Source organism: Nanorana parkeri, unplaced genomic scaffold (assembly GCF_000935625.1).
Source record: "Nanorana parkeri isolate BGI_ZX_2015 unplaced genomic scaffold, ASM93562v1 scaffold1592, whole genome shotgun sequence".
NCBI lineage: Eukaryota > Metazoa > Chordata > Amphibia > Anura > Dicroglossidae > Nanorana > Nanorana parkeri.
In genome coordinates this window covers 271,449-288,334 of record NW_017307860.1, presented here as the reverse complement: position 1 = coordinate 288,334, position 16,886 = coordinate 271,449, and the positions used below count along the sequence as shown (strand labels likewise).

The window sequence follows — 16,886 nt, the reverse complement described above, 5'->3', positions numbered from 1 at the left end:
CCCCCCCCCTCCCCCTCTGCCACTAATCCTTTATAATCCTCTAACTTTCTGGGTGGTTCTGATTTATGCATGAGCCTCTCTTGGACCTGTCTTGGTGCTGTAGGCTTTGTGGGTTGCTGTGCACCAGGAAGAGGTGTGATCCTCTCCTTAGTGGGGTCATTCCAGGCAGGCAGTGCCATAGAGCAGGAGAGAGAGGTGACCTTCTGTCTTCTCCTCTCTGTGAAGTGTTTATGTGAGGTGACATATTTATCATTTAACATGAAACTTGAGACAGATTGGCTGATCCATTAAAAAAAAAAAAGAGACATTTAGGGGTGAACTAAATCCAGAGTAGAGAGTCATAATCAAGTGGAACCCATGTAACCTGTGCCACCTGTGCATATCAAAGAAACAAACCAAGTAAAACCAAAGTTTCCTGAAAGGTATAGAACCTCGGAGATATATAAAGGAAATGATACAAAGTATCTTCTGCTATGGACAGTGTCACAATCACAAATCAAATCAAATCAATGTGTATAAAAAAAAGAAGATGAAAATCAACAACTGTGTGAATCGTCTTTCTTTCTTTACACACATTGGGTGTTGATTTGTGATGTTGATGTTATTACAGTAAAGGATACTTTGTATATCGTAGAAGTGTAAAAAATTCATCTACAAAAAAAAATAAGTGGCTTTGTTTTAGGTGGTTTGTTGGTTTGATATGTAGACGAGGTAAAGGTATATAGATATATACGTGATTATCACTCCCAATATCTTCTGGTTGGTGCTTCTGTGAGATCTGCGTCTGCTTTATTTTTTTGTTTTATTCCAGACGGCACAAAATATGTGACATTTCAATCCAGAATAGAACTGCTTCTAATTTCTGCCTATAAGGAATCCGGAACCTCAGCTATGACTGTGAGGAAATATCAGGATTGCATGCAATTTCAGAGATAAGGCTTGCGTCCAGATGTCCACGGAATGTCCAATTCTGCTGCTGCGATATTTTTAGGCAGGGCGGAGAAAGCTAACTTCTTCCCTTATGGCTGTGCAGGCTCTTGAAGTATCCAGTAAATTATTTTGTTCAGATTTTTTTCTGTGTTTGTGTTTTCAGACAAGTGCAGAAAAGGGCTTTCTATATTAAAGGAGAACTATGAGGGGAGTGATTTTCACTCATCCTCATAGTTCGAGCCGACCTGTGACAATTAAACTGTCACAGGTCGGCTCAATAGATCGGGAAGTGAGAGAACACATACCGGCGCTCGCTCACTTCTTGATCCTCTCACTGCAGAGAGTCGTGACTGCCACTCACAGCTCCCTGCTGGGATTCTCCCTCCCCTGTCCGATCCTCCAGCGCTGACTGGCGGAACGGACGGGGGAGGGGGCGGGTACAGCTGGCTCTTCCTCTAGATAGGCAGAGCCAGCTGTCACTCACGCAGCTGGGTGGATCTCGACAGTAATGTCGTGATCCGTCCCGGCAGCGGCAGTCTCAGTATACCGCGAGCTGCAGCTCCCTATATACTGAGCCTAGGGTGACGGGAGGACGCTAGTTTATGTCCTCCCGGGACCCTTAGGAGAACTATGGGGGAAAACACTGACCTCATAGTTCTCCTTTAAGCTGCATCGTTCTATGAGATTCAAGTGACAAGTCTGATTCTGACACCGCTTTCCATAATCTAATCCAGGAAACCAGCAATTGAAATTATTTGGAAGATGAAAAAAATACAGTTGCCTCTGAAAAAAAAATTACAGCATGATAGTCATTTAGGGATGAAGACAATTTTGGTCCTTTATTAGAATAGGCCATTCCATGTTTTTTTTTACATCTTATTTAGACACAATGAGCCCCATAAACTATTGGTGGTGCGCAGTGAGAAAATGTGACAGAGAAATTGTGTATCAAATTGTCACATAAAATGTTGCAAATTGTGACAATGTATCTATTGTGTGACATTGATCATAGTTTATAAGCAGTCCTGTGCCACCTACTGCATGGAGCACTAATCCTCTTGTTCTATGCGCCCACAACGCATGCAGCCTTTTTAATTATATGTTGCACAAATTGCAAATTTTCTTTAAAATGTAGCGAGTTGTGATGTCGCATTCAACAGGAACAAGAATCATTGTTTGTCTCACAAGTAAGAATCACAATCTGCACTACTTTAATGCTGTGATGCTGATAGTTTATGGGATCCATAGTGTTTACACCTCCCTGACGGCATGAAGTAAAGATCTGAGTATTTACCAGCAGAGTCAATTTAAAGAAAAAAAAAGAGAATGAGTGACGATGGGGCTTAGTCAAATATAACCTGAATATTCAGCCTTAAAAGATCATAATCGCGCAGGTCGCGAGCTGTAGCTCCCTATATACTGAGCTTAGGGTAACGGGAGGACGCTAGTTTGTGTCCTCCCGTTACCCTAAGGAGAACTATGGGGAAAAGCCCTGACCCCATAGTTCTCCTTTAAAGTGTAACATTGTATATAATCACCAAGCAAGAAACGTACAATATTACATTTAAAGAAACAAATTAAAAATATTTTAACAAACTTACTGAAAATAAACTAAAAAAATGCACCAAAAGAACAAAATATACAGAAAAAACCCCCCACAAAAAGAAACAAAAACGATTAAAACGATAAATATAGTCTTCCTCTTAAGATGCAATGGACCACATGTTAGTTTATAGATATATATTTATAGAAGTACACCACAAGCTATCTTCACACATATATCTATGTCTCTGAAAGTGCAGCTTGAAGCCACGCTTTCATACAGATAGATATATATATGTGCAAAATAGCTTGTGGTGTACTGATATAGATATCTTCCATTTCTTTTGGTTCCTTTTGGTGTATTTTCTTCCTCTGTATATTTTGTTCTTTATTCACAAAGCATCCGAAGGCAGCCGAGTGAATAACCCAGCCGAAGTGAAGTGAGCCAAACGCTGTTCGGCTATTCACTTCAGTCTTGTGCGAATGATTTCAGCCGTGCATCAGCTGCCTTCACTCAGCCGCATATGCTCGGCATGTTCATATGAGCCGAAGTGCAGAAGGAGTTCGACTCAGCCGATCCAACATCTGCATGGGCTGAGCCGAGGTTCCGGCAGCTCACTCGCTGACGTTCGCCCTATTCTCATAGGGGCCAGAGTGAGTGAATAGCCGAATGACGCCGAGTGGCATGCGGCTCGGCTATTCTGCTCGGTACCTCCTATTTAAAAAAAATAGGAAAATGTAAAAAATAACTAAAAATATTTTAAAGAAAAGGAAAAAAAAAAAACACGCACGCGACGAACTCTCACCGCATAATGTCAAATGTGACAGATGCCGGCAAAATATAAACAATTGGACATCACCGCTAGCTCCGCCCAACTGTTTCCTATTGGCCGGCACCTGCGAGAGTCTTCTAACCGGTCCCGGGCAATAAATAACAACTGGGCTGAGCCGGCCAGCGTCCCCAGCTGTCATTTGCGTGTAGATCGGTCGGCTTCAGCTGACCGTTCTCCACACTTCGAGTGTCAATACAGCTCAGCCGAGCAAAAGCACATATGCGTTTGGATCGGCTGAGCCGCTCGGCTGCCTTCGGCTGCTGTATGAGCTATTGTGAATAGTCTTTACAGCACCCCTCCAGTTCCAGTGAACCAAAGAGCTCTGGCGGCCGAAGTGAGCAGAAGGATCAGCCGAAGCTACAGCTGGATCCTTCGGCTCTTTAGGGAATAACCCCCTTAGTGTTTTGTTTTTTTAATGTTGTATGTTTCTTTGGTGATTTATATGAAGTTGCCCCCTATGTGCATATTTTCTAGACTCTCAGCTTTCCCGGCTTTTTTGGGGCAGCATCCTGCAGTATGCCCAAGATGATTTCCCATTGAGGATTGACAGTTCGTGGCGCTTCACTGCTTTTACTTTGATATATATATATGCATATGATTTACACACACACACACATTTTTCGATGGTCATCTAGTTTTGGTATCACCTTTTTGGGGCAGAAATGAGATTTTCATATGCTATTTTAATAAAGTCATTCCCACTGGGTGACGATGTATTTAGGTTAACATATATTGTATAAGATAACCCCACATATCTGGTTGGAATACTAACTAGTTCCAGCTCAGTGAATCTCTAGGTAGTGAAGTGTAGATGGGAATGATAAACCCTGGAGCCTGCACCTTCCAAATACTAAATAATTCAACAATGGCAAATTCCATATTCCTATCCTGACAGGTCCTCTTAAGAGACCCTGTGGGGGGTATGAATAGAATAGAATAGGTGATGTTCATACATTTTCTTTCTCCGCCTTGCCTTTCACCGCGACATTTGTGGGATTTACAATGTTATAAACTCCTAATCTGAAAATAATTAAGCCGAGAAAGTAGAAGCAGTTCCTAAGCCGTTGAATGGAATTCTTGGATTAAGCCGAGCGGCCTCTTCTGGGTGAAACTCGTTGCAAGGGAAGGAAAAATGTTTTGCTGAAAATCAGAAGCAGCTTTTTGGGGCCGGACACAAATATTTTCGCTGGGGTTGCAGCGTTCCAGGATCACACGGCCGAGGAATGCGCACATTTTCTGCACAATCACCCGTGTCTCCAATTAACGGGTTGGCTCCGTCCACGGACCGGGGCAATGGGAAACCGGGCCAGCGATTTAAGTTAAAAAATGTGTGCGTGAAACATGCCGGGGATCCTATATGAACTGCAAAACATTTAAAGGGGGGGGGGTTGTTTTTTTTGGTCCATTGTTTACAGATAATGCATTGCCAGCATAACTCTCTGAATTATATCTTATAATCTTTCCAAAACCTCCCTCAGAGAGCAGACTTGTAGGATTAGGAGGATGGGGAGGATATGCCAGTGTAGGGCAGACATATGTAGGAGATGTCCAGTGGGAATAGCAGGCCAAGCTCAGGAAAGGGGTGTCCCTGACGAGATATATTTTTGACAAAGTATTTTACAATTTGCATCAAAATCACTAAACAATGTTTCAAAAATGTAACAATTATTACCCAATCCATTGTAATTGCAACAATTTGATACAAAATATATATTTTACATTCCTGTATAGACTCATCCTACAGACTGGTGAGTTTCAGGATAGTGGGGGAGGGGGTGAGGTGTTCAGAAGGTTGGCATTCCTGCCTTGGCACGTTCTACCCACTGAGCCATACGAATTCCTCCCTGATCCCATCCAGATGCAGCTGCCATGGCAGCCTTCGTCAACAGCTCCGACGATATCATCAAATCCTCCAAGTTTCCGGCCGCCTACGCTCCAGCACCCAACGAAGTCCCAAAGACTGAGACCGACTACTGGCCAGGTCCACCCTCACTCGCCGCCATAGGTAGGCAAACCGAACTGCCCCGCGACATGGCTCTGTTCCCCTTAAACTTTGCCGGTGGGCCCAGAAGGACGGGCAAAGCGGCAAAGGAATCTTCAAACCTTTTCAGCTGTCTGTAATTGTTGTCCTTCCCTGAAGATCCAATCTGGTGAGACTGTTTGTCCTGGCGTCCTGTCATCTCTATGGTGTTCATTAGCTGGGATTGGCAGGACTACAGTCTCATCTATGTGTAAATATTGATCAGAGCTGTGACTATGTGTAATGGGGTTCAACAGCAAAACCATAAGGGGCCCCCCTGTCTCTTTAATGTCCAGTTCTTCTACCGATAGAGAATACTTACCGCTTGCATACAGTTTACAGAGGATTTCAAACTATTGTATATACACACACACATTATATCAATGTTTACTTCACAGATGCTATTGTGACCTGCAGAGTTCACTGTATAGGCAGAAAACCCCGGGCCCCATATCAGTCACATGGTTTGCTATGGCTAGGTTGTACCCTTGATGTTGATAGATATGAGATGTGGGATTGCTGACTAAGCACATTATGAGCTTTCTGAGCTAGGATCTCCTCCACAAAACACGTACATACAATGGGGGATATTTAACAAAACTGATATATACAGGAAAATAAAAATTTGATGCATTTCAGTCATCAACGGTAGCTTGGAGACTCCGACACTGAAATCTCCTGCTCTGTTCATGTTTGCTGGGGGGTCTCACTGCAACAACTGTATTCTACCGAGCCTACAATGTGTGCAAAATCCAACACACAGTACATGTGCTTGTAGCAGTTGGGTGAACCTGAGAATTGATGCAGAGATCGCACCGATGGAGTCTCTGAGATATAAGAAACCATTAGGAGCTTCTATGACTGATGTATCAGTTTGGTGGACTGGCTCTTTACTTTTGCTATACAATTCCAATGGGCTTATATGATAATTTGACCATTTTGTTGCTTTGAAATTCCATGGAGAGTTGTAGATCCACCTCTGTCACATGATAGCCGCCATTTACACTATATGGCTTCTGCTTTGTGGACTCCGTGCCTTGTGCCATTTGAGAGGTCAGTTGTGCCATTTGAGAGGTCAGGTAATGTTGTTGGATGAGCAGGCCGGGCTCACAATCAGTGTTTCAGTTCATCCCAAAGGTGTTCAGTAGGGTTGAAGTCAGGACACTTGAGTTCTTCCACACCAAACTGGCCACACCATGTCTTATGGAGCTGGCTTTGTACACGGGGGACAGTCATGGTGGGAACAGAAAAGGGTCTTCACCAAACTGTGACCACAAGGCTGGAAGACCATAATTGTCTTTTATTCCATAGGTGTTCAGTAGGGATGAGGTCAGGACACTCGAGTTCCTCCACCAGACTGGTCACACCATGTCTTATGGAGCTGGCTTTGTACACAGGGGACAGTCATGGTGGGACAGAAAAGGGTCTTCACCAAACTGTGACCACAAGGCTGGAAGAACCCAATTGTCTACAATGCCTTTGTATGATGGAGTATTAGCAGAACCTTCATTGGAGACACCTGAAGTTTTTGGAGGGCGGTCCACATACTTTTTGTCATATAGGAAGGTGTGATGGTCAGGAGTCCACAAACCTTTGGCCATGTTGTGTATGAGCTGCCCTGTTGGATCCCCCTGTGCATGTGGACTGTGATACAGCTCATGAAACAAGCAATGTGTCACTACCTACTGCATTGATCTTTATGTTCCCATCGTCTCTCCACCTTCCGTGTTCCACAAATCACACGTCATTCTGTGGAGGTTTTCTGTGCTTCATAACGTGTGATTTTCTGCACTCTATAGATCCTGCAGCTCTACAGTCATTGTTTAGAATCTCAAGGATCTTTGGATCAACTCTTTGAAGTTTGGATTTGGCCTACTGTTCATTTATTTTCGAAACACGAGGATCTGTGGATCCCTCTGCAGGAAAATTAATTTTGGGGATCTCCGGGATCTATAGAGCTGCATATATCTGTCGTATGTAAAGCCCATCCAGTCAAATATATGTTTTCATTTTGGATTAAATAGAAAAGGTTGGAATCTCTGTCAGCTTTTTAGCTCTGTCCCCTCTGGGTTGGTCTCCACTCATTTCCTGTCCTGGTGACCACACACAAAGACAGGAGGATGAGTGAGGTAAAAGTCCACCATTAACAGGTGTCATGTGATCAGATATTCCTCCTACTTCTGTTCTGGTGACAACTATAAACCTTTTGGGTTATAACACTTCTGCATTCTGACTAAAAAGAAACAGGTTTTGGCTGCAGTTCCACTTTAACCCCTTGAAGTCCGTCTGTGTATGTGATTTGCTTCCTGGTTGCGTGCGCCCGCAGACAGGTCCCCGCCGGGAATCTAAACAGCCGTTGCTGGCTGTTATAGACAAGCGTTCGGACGGCTCTACAGCCGGCCAGCAAGTGGTTAAAGTGTATGTAGAGGCAAAACATTTTTTTTGCTTTGGATGGAGCAGGGAAGAGTGAGACATGTAGGGATTAGGGATGAGCTGAGGTTTGGACCCAACCCAATCTGAACCTGAACGCATCTGAGCCCTAAGGGCCCGTTCACACCAGTTGGAGTGGCCAGAACGCACTGCCTCGCATTGCGGCTGGATCACTTTTTAGTGGGGCAGGAGGGGGCGTGGCGAGCCATTGAAGTGAATGGCACCGTAGCCCCGCCCTCCCGCTGCAATGCAATCACCCGCACAGGATCGCAAGGCACATTGTGCCTGCGGTCCGGTCCAGTATGGTGTGATCAAAATAGTGCTTGCAGCATTTTGATCGCACCGGACCGCAGGCACAATGTGCCTTGTGATCCCAAGCGGGCAATCACATTGCGGCTGGAGGGCGGGGCTATGCTGCCATTCACTTCAATGGCCCGCCATGCCCCCTCCTGCCCCACTAAAAAGTGAGCCGGCCGCCATGCGAGGCAGTGCGTTCCGGCCAGAATCGGGCCGGGACGCACTGCGACTGGTGTGAACGGGCCCTCAGGGAAGCGCCTTCCACTGCCGACCAACCAGCTGCGGCCGGGGAATTCACCATCCACAGCCGGACGTAAGCAAAGGGGAGGGATGGTGTGATGTCATTGACCTTATATGGCCACATGGCTATATTTGGTCAAATATATAAGGCCATATAAGGTCGGTGATGTCAGCACAATCATCCCGCCCCTTTGTGGATGGGACACAGTGGCTGCTTTTGATTTTCCTGATTTGGAAATCAATGTGCTTACTACAAGTCCGTATCCTACAGTGCGGCTTTTACATTGTAGGGATCACCAATGGCCAAAAATAATCAATAACACGTTCGGTGTATTTTTTGTTGATGTAAGGAGTGCCCCAAACATCCTGAATATTTCATATCTATATATCTATCTTCATATATATAAATACATTGTGATATTTGCTGCATGAGCATGTGCTGCATTAAAGGAGAACTATGAGGGGGGAGGGGGGGTGCTTTTCACTCACCTCATAGTTCTAGCCGACCTGTGACAATAAGACTGTCACAGGTCGGCTCAGTAGATCGGGAGGTGAGCGAAAACATACCGGCGCTCGCTCACCTCTCGATCCTGTCACGGCTCTCTGCCGTGACAGGGTAGGGGCTGGATTCCCACCTCCCCGCTCCTATCCTCCAGCACTGACTGGTGGAACGGACGGGGGAGGGGGCGGGTATTATATATCTATCTTCATATATATAAATACATTGTGATATTTGCTGCATGAGCATGTGCTGCATTAAAGGAGAACTATGAGGGGGGAGGGGGGGTGCTTTTCACTCACCTCATAGTTCTAGCCGACCTGTGACAATAAGACTGTCACAGGTCGGCTCAGTAGATCGGGAGGTGAGCGAACACATACCGGCGCTCGCTCACCTCTCGATCCTGTCACGGCTCTCTGCCATGACAGGGGAGGGGCTAGATTCCCCCCTCCCCGCTCCGATCCACCAGCGCTGACTGGCGGAACGGACGGGGGAGGGGGCGGGTACAGCTGGCTCTGCCTCTAGATAGGCGGAGCCAGCTGTCACTCACGCAGCTGGGCGGATCCAGACACAATTGTCCCGGCTGCGGCGTCTCAGTATACCGCGAGCTGTAGCTCCCTATATACTGAGCCTCGGGTGACGGAAGGACGCTAGTTTGTGTCCTCCCGTTACCCTAAGGGGAACTATGAGGAAAAGACTTAACCCCATAGTTCTCCTTTAAGGACGCCCAATCATTGGGCTGCCCACACATGGCAGCGGATTATAAATAGTGGGCATTGCTTGGGGCACAGCTCACCACAATGTACGGCATGCGTGTTGTGCTGCGTTGCCCGTTGGGTGCCGTTCTATATGAATGGCGCTGCGACGCACAGCACAGGCTTTATACACACTTCAACTTTGGTTTCTCCCCCCGAGTCTTTATCTACAGCTGCCTTGTGCCATATTGGGGGGGTCTGTACATCTATATATAGCATTCCAGACACAATATTCACATTGATGTAGGTGGATCCGCAATCAGCCGTATACAACTTGTGTTTTCAGCCCCTGGGGGGCCCAGGCATGTGTCACATGTTATCCGGAGTTACTATCTGCAGCGTATCCCCTGATACAGTGACACTCGGATGTCCCGGAACAATCGTCCCTCTGTATTGTATACATCCGGGAGCCTAATCAGCCTTTATTAAAAGAAAAACAAAAGCAACATTTCAAGTGGACCTGTCACGTCCCAGTGTTTCCGCTGATGCAGACTGAGCCGCGTTTAAGGCCGACTGAGTTTCATGTTTAAATCAGCGAAATATATCGCAGATGCATAATAAAAGGTGTGCAAAGTGTTACAGTTTATTTTCTTTAGAAAGTAGAGGAGCCGGTCCCCTGCCAGCAGGCTGCAGAGAAGGAGCTTTGCTCTCTGTGTGGAAGCAGTGGTCTCTCTGCTGAGGTCTAACACGCCCCCCTGCCGTCTGAGACCTATAGCTCCCTGGAATCAGTGGTCTCTCTACTGAGGTCTAACACGCCCCCTGCCGTCTGAGACCTATGGCTCCCTGGAATCAGTGGTCTCTGTACAGAGGTTCAACACACTCCCTGCTTAATCAGACCTATAGCTCCCCATGTAGAAGCAGTGGTCTCTCTGCCGAGGTCTAACACACCCCCCTGCCGTCTGAGACCTATAGCTCCCTGGAATCAGTGGTCTCTCTGCAGAGGTTCAACACACCCTCTGCTGAGCTCGGACGAGAGCTCTCTGATCATCAAGGTGCATGACCTTTGCAGGTCACAGAGCTATATCTCTGACTCAGCGGAGAGTGTGTTGGACCTCTGCAGAGAGACCACTGCTTCCACATAGAGAGCAAGGCTTCTTCTCTGAAGCACGCTGGCAGGGGACCGGCTTTTCTACTAAAGGAAACGCACTGCACGACTTTGCACACCTTCCTGCTTGATGCGCCCGCAATGAATTTCGCATTTTTGACCCGAGAGTTCCATTGGGCTCTAGTTGATTGCGGGACATCAGCCCAGTGGAGACTCTGCGCGGCCTGGAGGTTCTGCTTCCTAGTCAGTGAGCAGGTTGGACCCTTGAGGGCTAATAGCTTGTTAACCACATTAGAGGATTCATTGTCGTGTTATTATTTTCGGGGATTAGGTGACCCCAGGAGGCGGTCGAGCGGCCGGGATGAAGATGACGAGGAACTGTTAAAACGTCGCCAGGTGCAGGAGGAGCAGTTAATGAAGGTGAGCGATACAAAGTATCCGTCGTTTCATCTCTTCTTATAGAAAGGAAACAATGTTTGTAAAATCGTCAGATGAGCCAATCAGTGAAAGGCTGAGAATTGCTTCCACTCGGATGTATGAGGCGTGTGAAGTGTCCGTCTCTAGGGACAGACCCTCACAGCGCTCCAGCGGAAGCGGGGGATGGTGAACGGGATGTCTTTACGTATATTTGTTACATTGTTTCCGATTACCCGGTGACAGTCGTGTTCATAGCTCATGTTTGATGTGGTTCCGTCTTCAGCTGAATTCGGGTCTGGGTCAGCTGATACTGAAGGAGGAGAAGGAGAGCCGAGAGAGGCCGCACTCCGCCAGCCGATACGACCCCGCCGTCTTGGCCGGTAGGTGGCGGTTCCGTGATTCGGGGCGATTCGTGGACTTTATACGCGGGCAGGTGCAGCCATCAGGGGGGGTACGGCCGATACTCATGTAAGGGGCCCGGGTTTTTTGTACCTGATTTCTTGTTGTCTGTTGATCACTGCACTGCCAGTTGGTAGTGTCGAGTACATTTTCCAGTGTCAGTTTCCTGGTATTTAGTTGTGGATCCAGTACCCAGGGCTGCCATCAGGGGGGTTACGGCCGATACTCACGTAAGGGGCCCGGGCAGCCCTACATGAGTATCGTCAGACAGTGACGGGCGAGGAGGCGGCCGGGCCCCCTCAGCAGCAGCCTCGGAGGCCTGGCCCTAGCGGCAGAGGGCCCCAGCATTGCCGCTCCAGCGGCTTCGAGACAAGCTAGTCGTCTGATGTCGGACTGGCAGGAAGTGACCTCACTTCTGGCCGGTCCGGTGGCAGATGAGGCCACGTGTGCAGGTAAGAGGCGCTAGGAAGGAAAGGAGGGGAGGGGAGGGGTGCAGCTCTGACCAGCCCACCTGAGACCCCATCAGAGCCCACCATAGACAGTCTCAGATGGGCTGTGCAGCATCTATGGTGGGCTCTGCAGGGTCACTCTCCGGTGGGTCCTGCGTCCAGCGCGTCCCTAAGCCCTGCGTCCAGTGGGGGGGGCGGGGGGCCCGGCCTAAAGCCGTGTAAGGGGCCCCAAAATTTCTGATGGCTGCCCTGTACGCGGGGGAGGGGATTCTGGGACGTTGCAGCTCTCCTCATCTATCAAACTTTGTTCCCAAAATGTTCATTCTCCACTGAGAAAAGTATTTTCCGTCAAACTTTTTAAATTTTTTTGTTTTCTACCCAAAAAGTTGATTCACAAATATAATAAGATGAATAATTCTCGCTGCAGCTCTCCACTCCGACGCGTCCAAGACGTCATCTCTTCCGGGGTACGGGCGCAACGGACTCCACCGGGTAAGAAGAATTCGTGTGGACAGTTTGTGTATTTATTTTATCTATCACAGGTATTGATAGAGCGCCCAACGATTTACAAAGTGCTTTACACAGTGCACATTCACATCAGTCCCTGCCCTGAAGGAGCTACAATCTCAGGTCCCCATCTCACACACATACAGGAGCCAATTAACCTTCCAGCGTGTCTTTGGAGTGTGGGAGGAAACCAGAGTACCCGGGGGAAACCCGCACAGCACAGGAAGGAGAGGCAAACTCCATGCAGATAGTTATAATTAGGGATGCGTAACTAGGGGCGTAACTAGAAATCACAGGGCCCCATAGCAAAATTTTGTATGGGGCCCCCGTGATTTCTAGTTATACCCCTTGCAGAGCCCACTCGAGATCCCACCTGAGGGGGCTCTGCAGGGTCACCCTCAGGTGGGCTGGTCGCACTCCTTACCTCCTCCGTCACCGGGCCCGCCTCCTTCTTCGTCACCGAGGCCCGCCTCCTCCCCTGCTGCCGAGCACGGGCCCGCCTCCTCCTCCACTGCCGGTGACGTCGGAGGCTCGCGACGTTGATAGAACACCGGGTCCAGCCTGCTCCCCCGCCGCTGCCGGCTCTCATTGACTCTGTGGTCCCATAGCGACCCAGGCGGCCCGCACGGCATCTGGCCGGGCCCCATTTTCCCCCGGGCCCCATAGCGACAGCCTGGGTCGCTATGGTGATTGTTACGCCACTGGATGCACCGATACCGATACTAGTGTCAGTATCGGTGCCGATGCCGAGTATTTGGGCGAGTACCCGTACTCACCCAAATGCTCAGATACCTAGCCCGATACTTGAGCTTCTGGTATCAGATTGGCTCCGTGTTCCCTCGTCACTTGTGAAGAGGGAGCCGGCTTCCCGGGCCAATCAGGAAGTCGGACACCATGCAATGACGCGGCATCCGGCTCCATACTTTCTCGTTGCCTAGTGACGAGAAGCATGGAGACGGCTTCCCAGCCAATCGGGAAGCCGTGTGGCGATTCATTACACACCGCCTGGCTTCCTTAATGGGACTTCCGGTACTCGGTATTCGGTATCGGCGAGTACCGGGGAAAAAAATATCGGTACTCAATACCGAAAAACCGGCATCAGTGCATCCCCAGTTATAATAGTTCACTTATTGATGAAATGTTTTTGGGAAGTCGGCAATTTACCGACTTATATCAGGAGTTGTGGAAGTGTGACCAGTTGGATCGGCCTTCTCCTTCCATGCGCTTTGATGGTGGTCATCACAGATCCAAACCAGTGTAAACATTGCGTTGTTTACATTCTGCCTTTCTGCAGTATGTCACCGCAGACCAGGACTTAGGACAACCCAGGAAGCGCCTGATCCCGGTTTGATTCAATGTCTTCAGTGCTGGCAGCCATAAATAACAATTTCTATACTGAGGTTTTGCTGGTGGAGTTTCCCATGCGATTGGGGAGTAAATGATAACAGAAGGCAGACCCTGCATACCAAGTCATGTCCATTCTCCGTCCCATGTGATCCCTACCAGCCAATTGTGAAAGCAGAATGCGTGCACAGAGGGACTCCTGACACCCTGCTTGCCTGGTCGGCAGGGGCGTAACTACAAATCACAGGGCCCCATAGTAAAATTTTGTATGGGGCCCCGTGATTGCTAGTTGCAGAGCCCCAGCGGAGAGTGACCCTGCAGAGCCCACCATAGACTCTCTATAGTGGGCTCTGCAGGGTCTGAGATCTCTTACCTGTCAGCGCCTCTGTGGTCGCCGGGGACCCGACTCCTGTTCCGTCCCGGAGCCCCGCCTTTTCTGCTATCAACGGGCCCCGCCTTCTCTTACATCACTGGTCGCTGGCCAGTGATGTCAGAGGAGGCGGGCCCCGCCTCCATTCCGAACACAGCCCTCGTCTGCAGCAGCAGCTGGCTGACACTGACACAGCTCCGCAGCGGCTATGAGTGGAAATGCGCCGCGGCCGCTGCTGAGCTGTGTCTGTAACATCCAGCACCCCCACATGCCATAGCGACCCAGGCTGGGCCCCCCTGTGCCCGGGCCCCATAGCGGCCGCCTGGGTCGCTATGACGATTGTTACGCCACTGCTGGCCGGTACATATGCAGTTCCCCACAATGTACAGTGCAGAATGCAGACAGGCTGAATGTAAAGAGATCAATGTTTATATAGCGCGGATGTTTTGGATGGAGTGGGGAAGGATTACAACACCTATCATGTTCTCATGTTGCGATGTATCCCTGTTGGGGATAATTCCCGTCCCTTCCTGTTTGTGTCAATGTTCTCACCTGTACAGGAAGTGAGGGGAAATCTCCACAATGAGCAAGGAAAAGGTTATAACTCCGCCCCCCCCCTTTCCCAGAAAGGTTACATGATAGGTTTATGATGATATGTGCTTCTGGGGGGCGATGTGAACATTTATTTATAGTCCGAACTGTAACCCATTTGTTTTGAAACGACTGAAATCATTATATGAGGAGGAAGTGTTTACATATCGATACAATGTAGCTAATTAGCAGCGATGGAGCAGGCGTGGGATCCACATTGACTTTCATGTAATATTCATAATACTCGGCTGTGATTCCCCCGTGAGGACAGCCAGACCCTCCTGTGAAATGTCAGCTCACAGCACGCTCGGGTCGGCCTTCCGTGTGACCCATTTCCTCGCCGCCTTTACCATGGTGGGGGGTTCACGGGACTTTACAAAAACTTCTCCTCTCCACTGATATCAGCAATGAAGTCACAAAGTAACCTCTGCCATCTTATCTGGAAGCATAAGGGGCGTAACCCTCGTAATAGGACAGTGGGTGGAGACATGCAAATCACCCCTTTGAGTGCCGCGAACAAGCGCCCCCCCCCCCCATTTTTATCCAGCTGGCTTTCCCTGAAATATTTGTGCTTTCTTTTCTAGTAACAAAATGGAAATAATCGACAATGTAATATATACACTGCAAAGTCCCATGTACCTGAGCACTCCCAGGAGGAGGGGAGTCTTGGGGTAAATCCAGCTATGGAGGAGGCAGTGGGGGCGCCGCATCAATGGCCAAAGAGCCCAAAATGGTGTTTTATTGGATAATCAGTAGAATAGGAAATCCTACGCGTTTTGGGGGGTCCGGACACTCCTCCTGCATCAGTGCTACAACACAAAGGAGAAAATATACAGGTTCATATGAAATAATACAATTCATCTTGTACAGCGCTGCGCAAACTGTTGGCGCTATATAAATCCTGAATAATAATAATAATAAAGGAAACATTATGAATAATAGATCCTCTATAAGATGAATTTGTATTATTTCCTATGAACCTTTATATGTTCCCCTTTGTGTGCCCCTGATGAAGTGTCTGAACCCCCGACATGTTTTGGCCTTCTTATTCTAATTATTATCTAATAAAATACCAGTGTGGCGCCCTCACTGCCTTCTACTTCTACATATTCTAGCAATAAAATAATAGACACAGGGGTTTCTGTTTCCAGGCAGCTCCTTTTGCTGACTGGCGGAACGGACGGGGGAGGTGGCGGGTACAGCTGGATCTGCCTCTAGATAGGCAGAGCCAGCTGTCACTCACGCAGCCGAGCGGATTCCGTCATCTACGGCGGGATCCGCTCCGGCTGCGGCGTCTCAGTATACCGCGAGCTGTAGCTCCCTATATACTGAGCCTAGGGTGACGGGAGGACGCTAGTTTGTGTCCTCCCGTTACCCTAAGGAGAACTATGGGGGAAAGCCTTAACCTCATAGTTCTCCTTTAATTTATTAAAATGATATTTACTATGGGGCTGATTGACAAGTCTCCACCATGCGATTGTCATTACTGCCACTAGATGGCGCCGAGGAGCATAGGAACTTTCTGTGTTCTCCGGCTCCATCTAGTGGCGGTGATGATGTATAGCTGGGCAAATGCCGTTTGCGCTTCATTACCACCACTAGCATGCTTCTCTGCTCCATCTAGTGGCGGTAATGACGTGGAAACAGCATTTGCTCGGCCTTACGCTGGGTGGAAGATTTATAAATCAGCCCCTAAGTGAGGGAAGTGATTTATTTTTCTATCATTGGTATTTATATTGCAATTTAAAGTTACAATCGGCAAACCCCTCTCCGTACACCAGCAGTGACTTTTCTCTCCTTTGCTGCAGCCGGTGTCCACGGACTTCGCCCAGTATGACAGTTACGGGGACATAAGCGGTGACGTCCGAGGTAAGAGCAGCACTATAGAACAAAACCTACAAGTATCATACACTGTGATAAAGTGAATGAAGTTCCAACATGAGAACTAATATCTGTCTTTTCTCTTTTCCCTCCCCGCAGATTATCAGGTAGGTGTCACCTCACCCCAAAGATGTTCTGTTTGGAGGGGGGCAGCTCGGGGGCAGTATCTAGTCTTGGCTCCAGTCTGCCTCCCTGTGGTGTGCATGAGGTTTACAATGGTGAATGTACTTTTGTAGGGTAGGAATGATCCGCATGTGTCTCTGCCCTGAAATCAGCTGTATCCGTCTGTCCCCATCTGTCTCTATGTGTCCAGAAATGTCACAGCTTTAAATTATAT

At 48.3% G+C, this 16,886-nt stretch overlaps 1 protein-coding gene across 1 annotated transcript in view; it reads left to right on the top strand.

Moving 5' to 3' along the window:
• Window positions 1-16,886, top strand: part of ABLIM1 (actin binding LIM protein 1) — a 60,284-nt gene that overhangs the window by 35,508 nt on the left and 7,890 nt on the right. Inside the window, exons 10-15 of the mRNA XM_018570761.1 lie at window positions 5,164-5,310; window positions 10,923-11,011; window positions 11,292-11,388; window positions 12,284-12,348; window positions 16,477-16,537; window positions 16,649-16,656. Of these exons, the coding sequence (XP_018426263.1) occupies window positions 5,164-5,310; window positions 10,923-11,011; window positions 11,292-11,388; window positions 12,284-12,348; window positions 16,477-16,537; window positions 16,649-16,656 (467 nt within the window). The remainder of the gene's footprint in view (window positions 1-5,163; window positions 5,311-10,922; window positions 11,012-11,291; window positions 11,389-12,283; window positions 12,349-16,476; window positions 16,538-16,648; window positions 16,657-16,886) is intronic.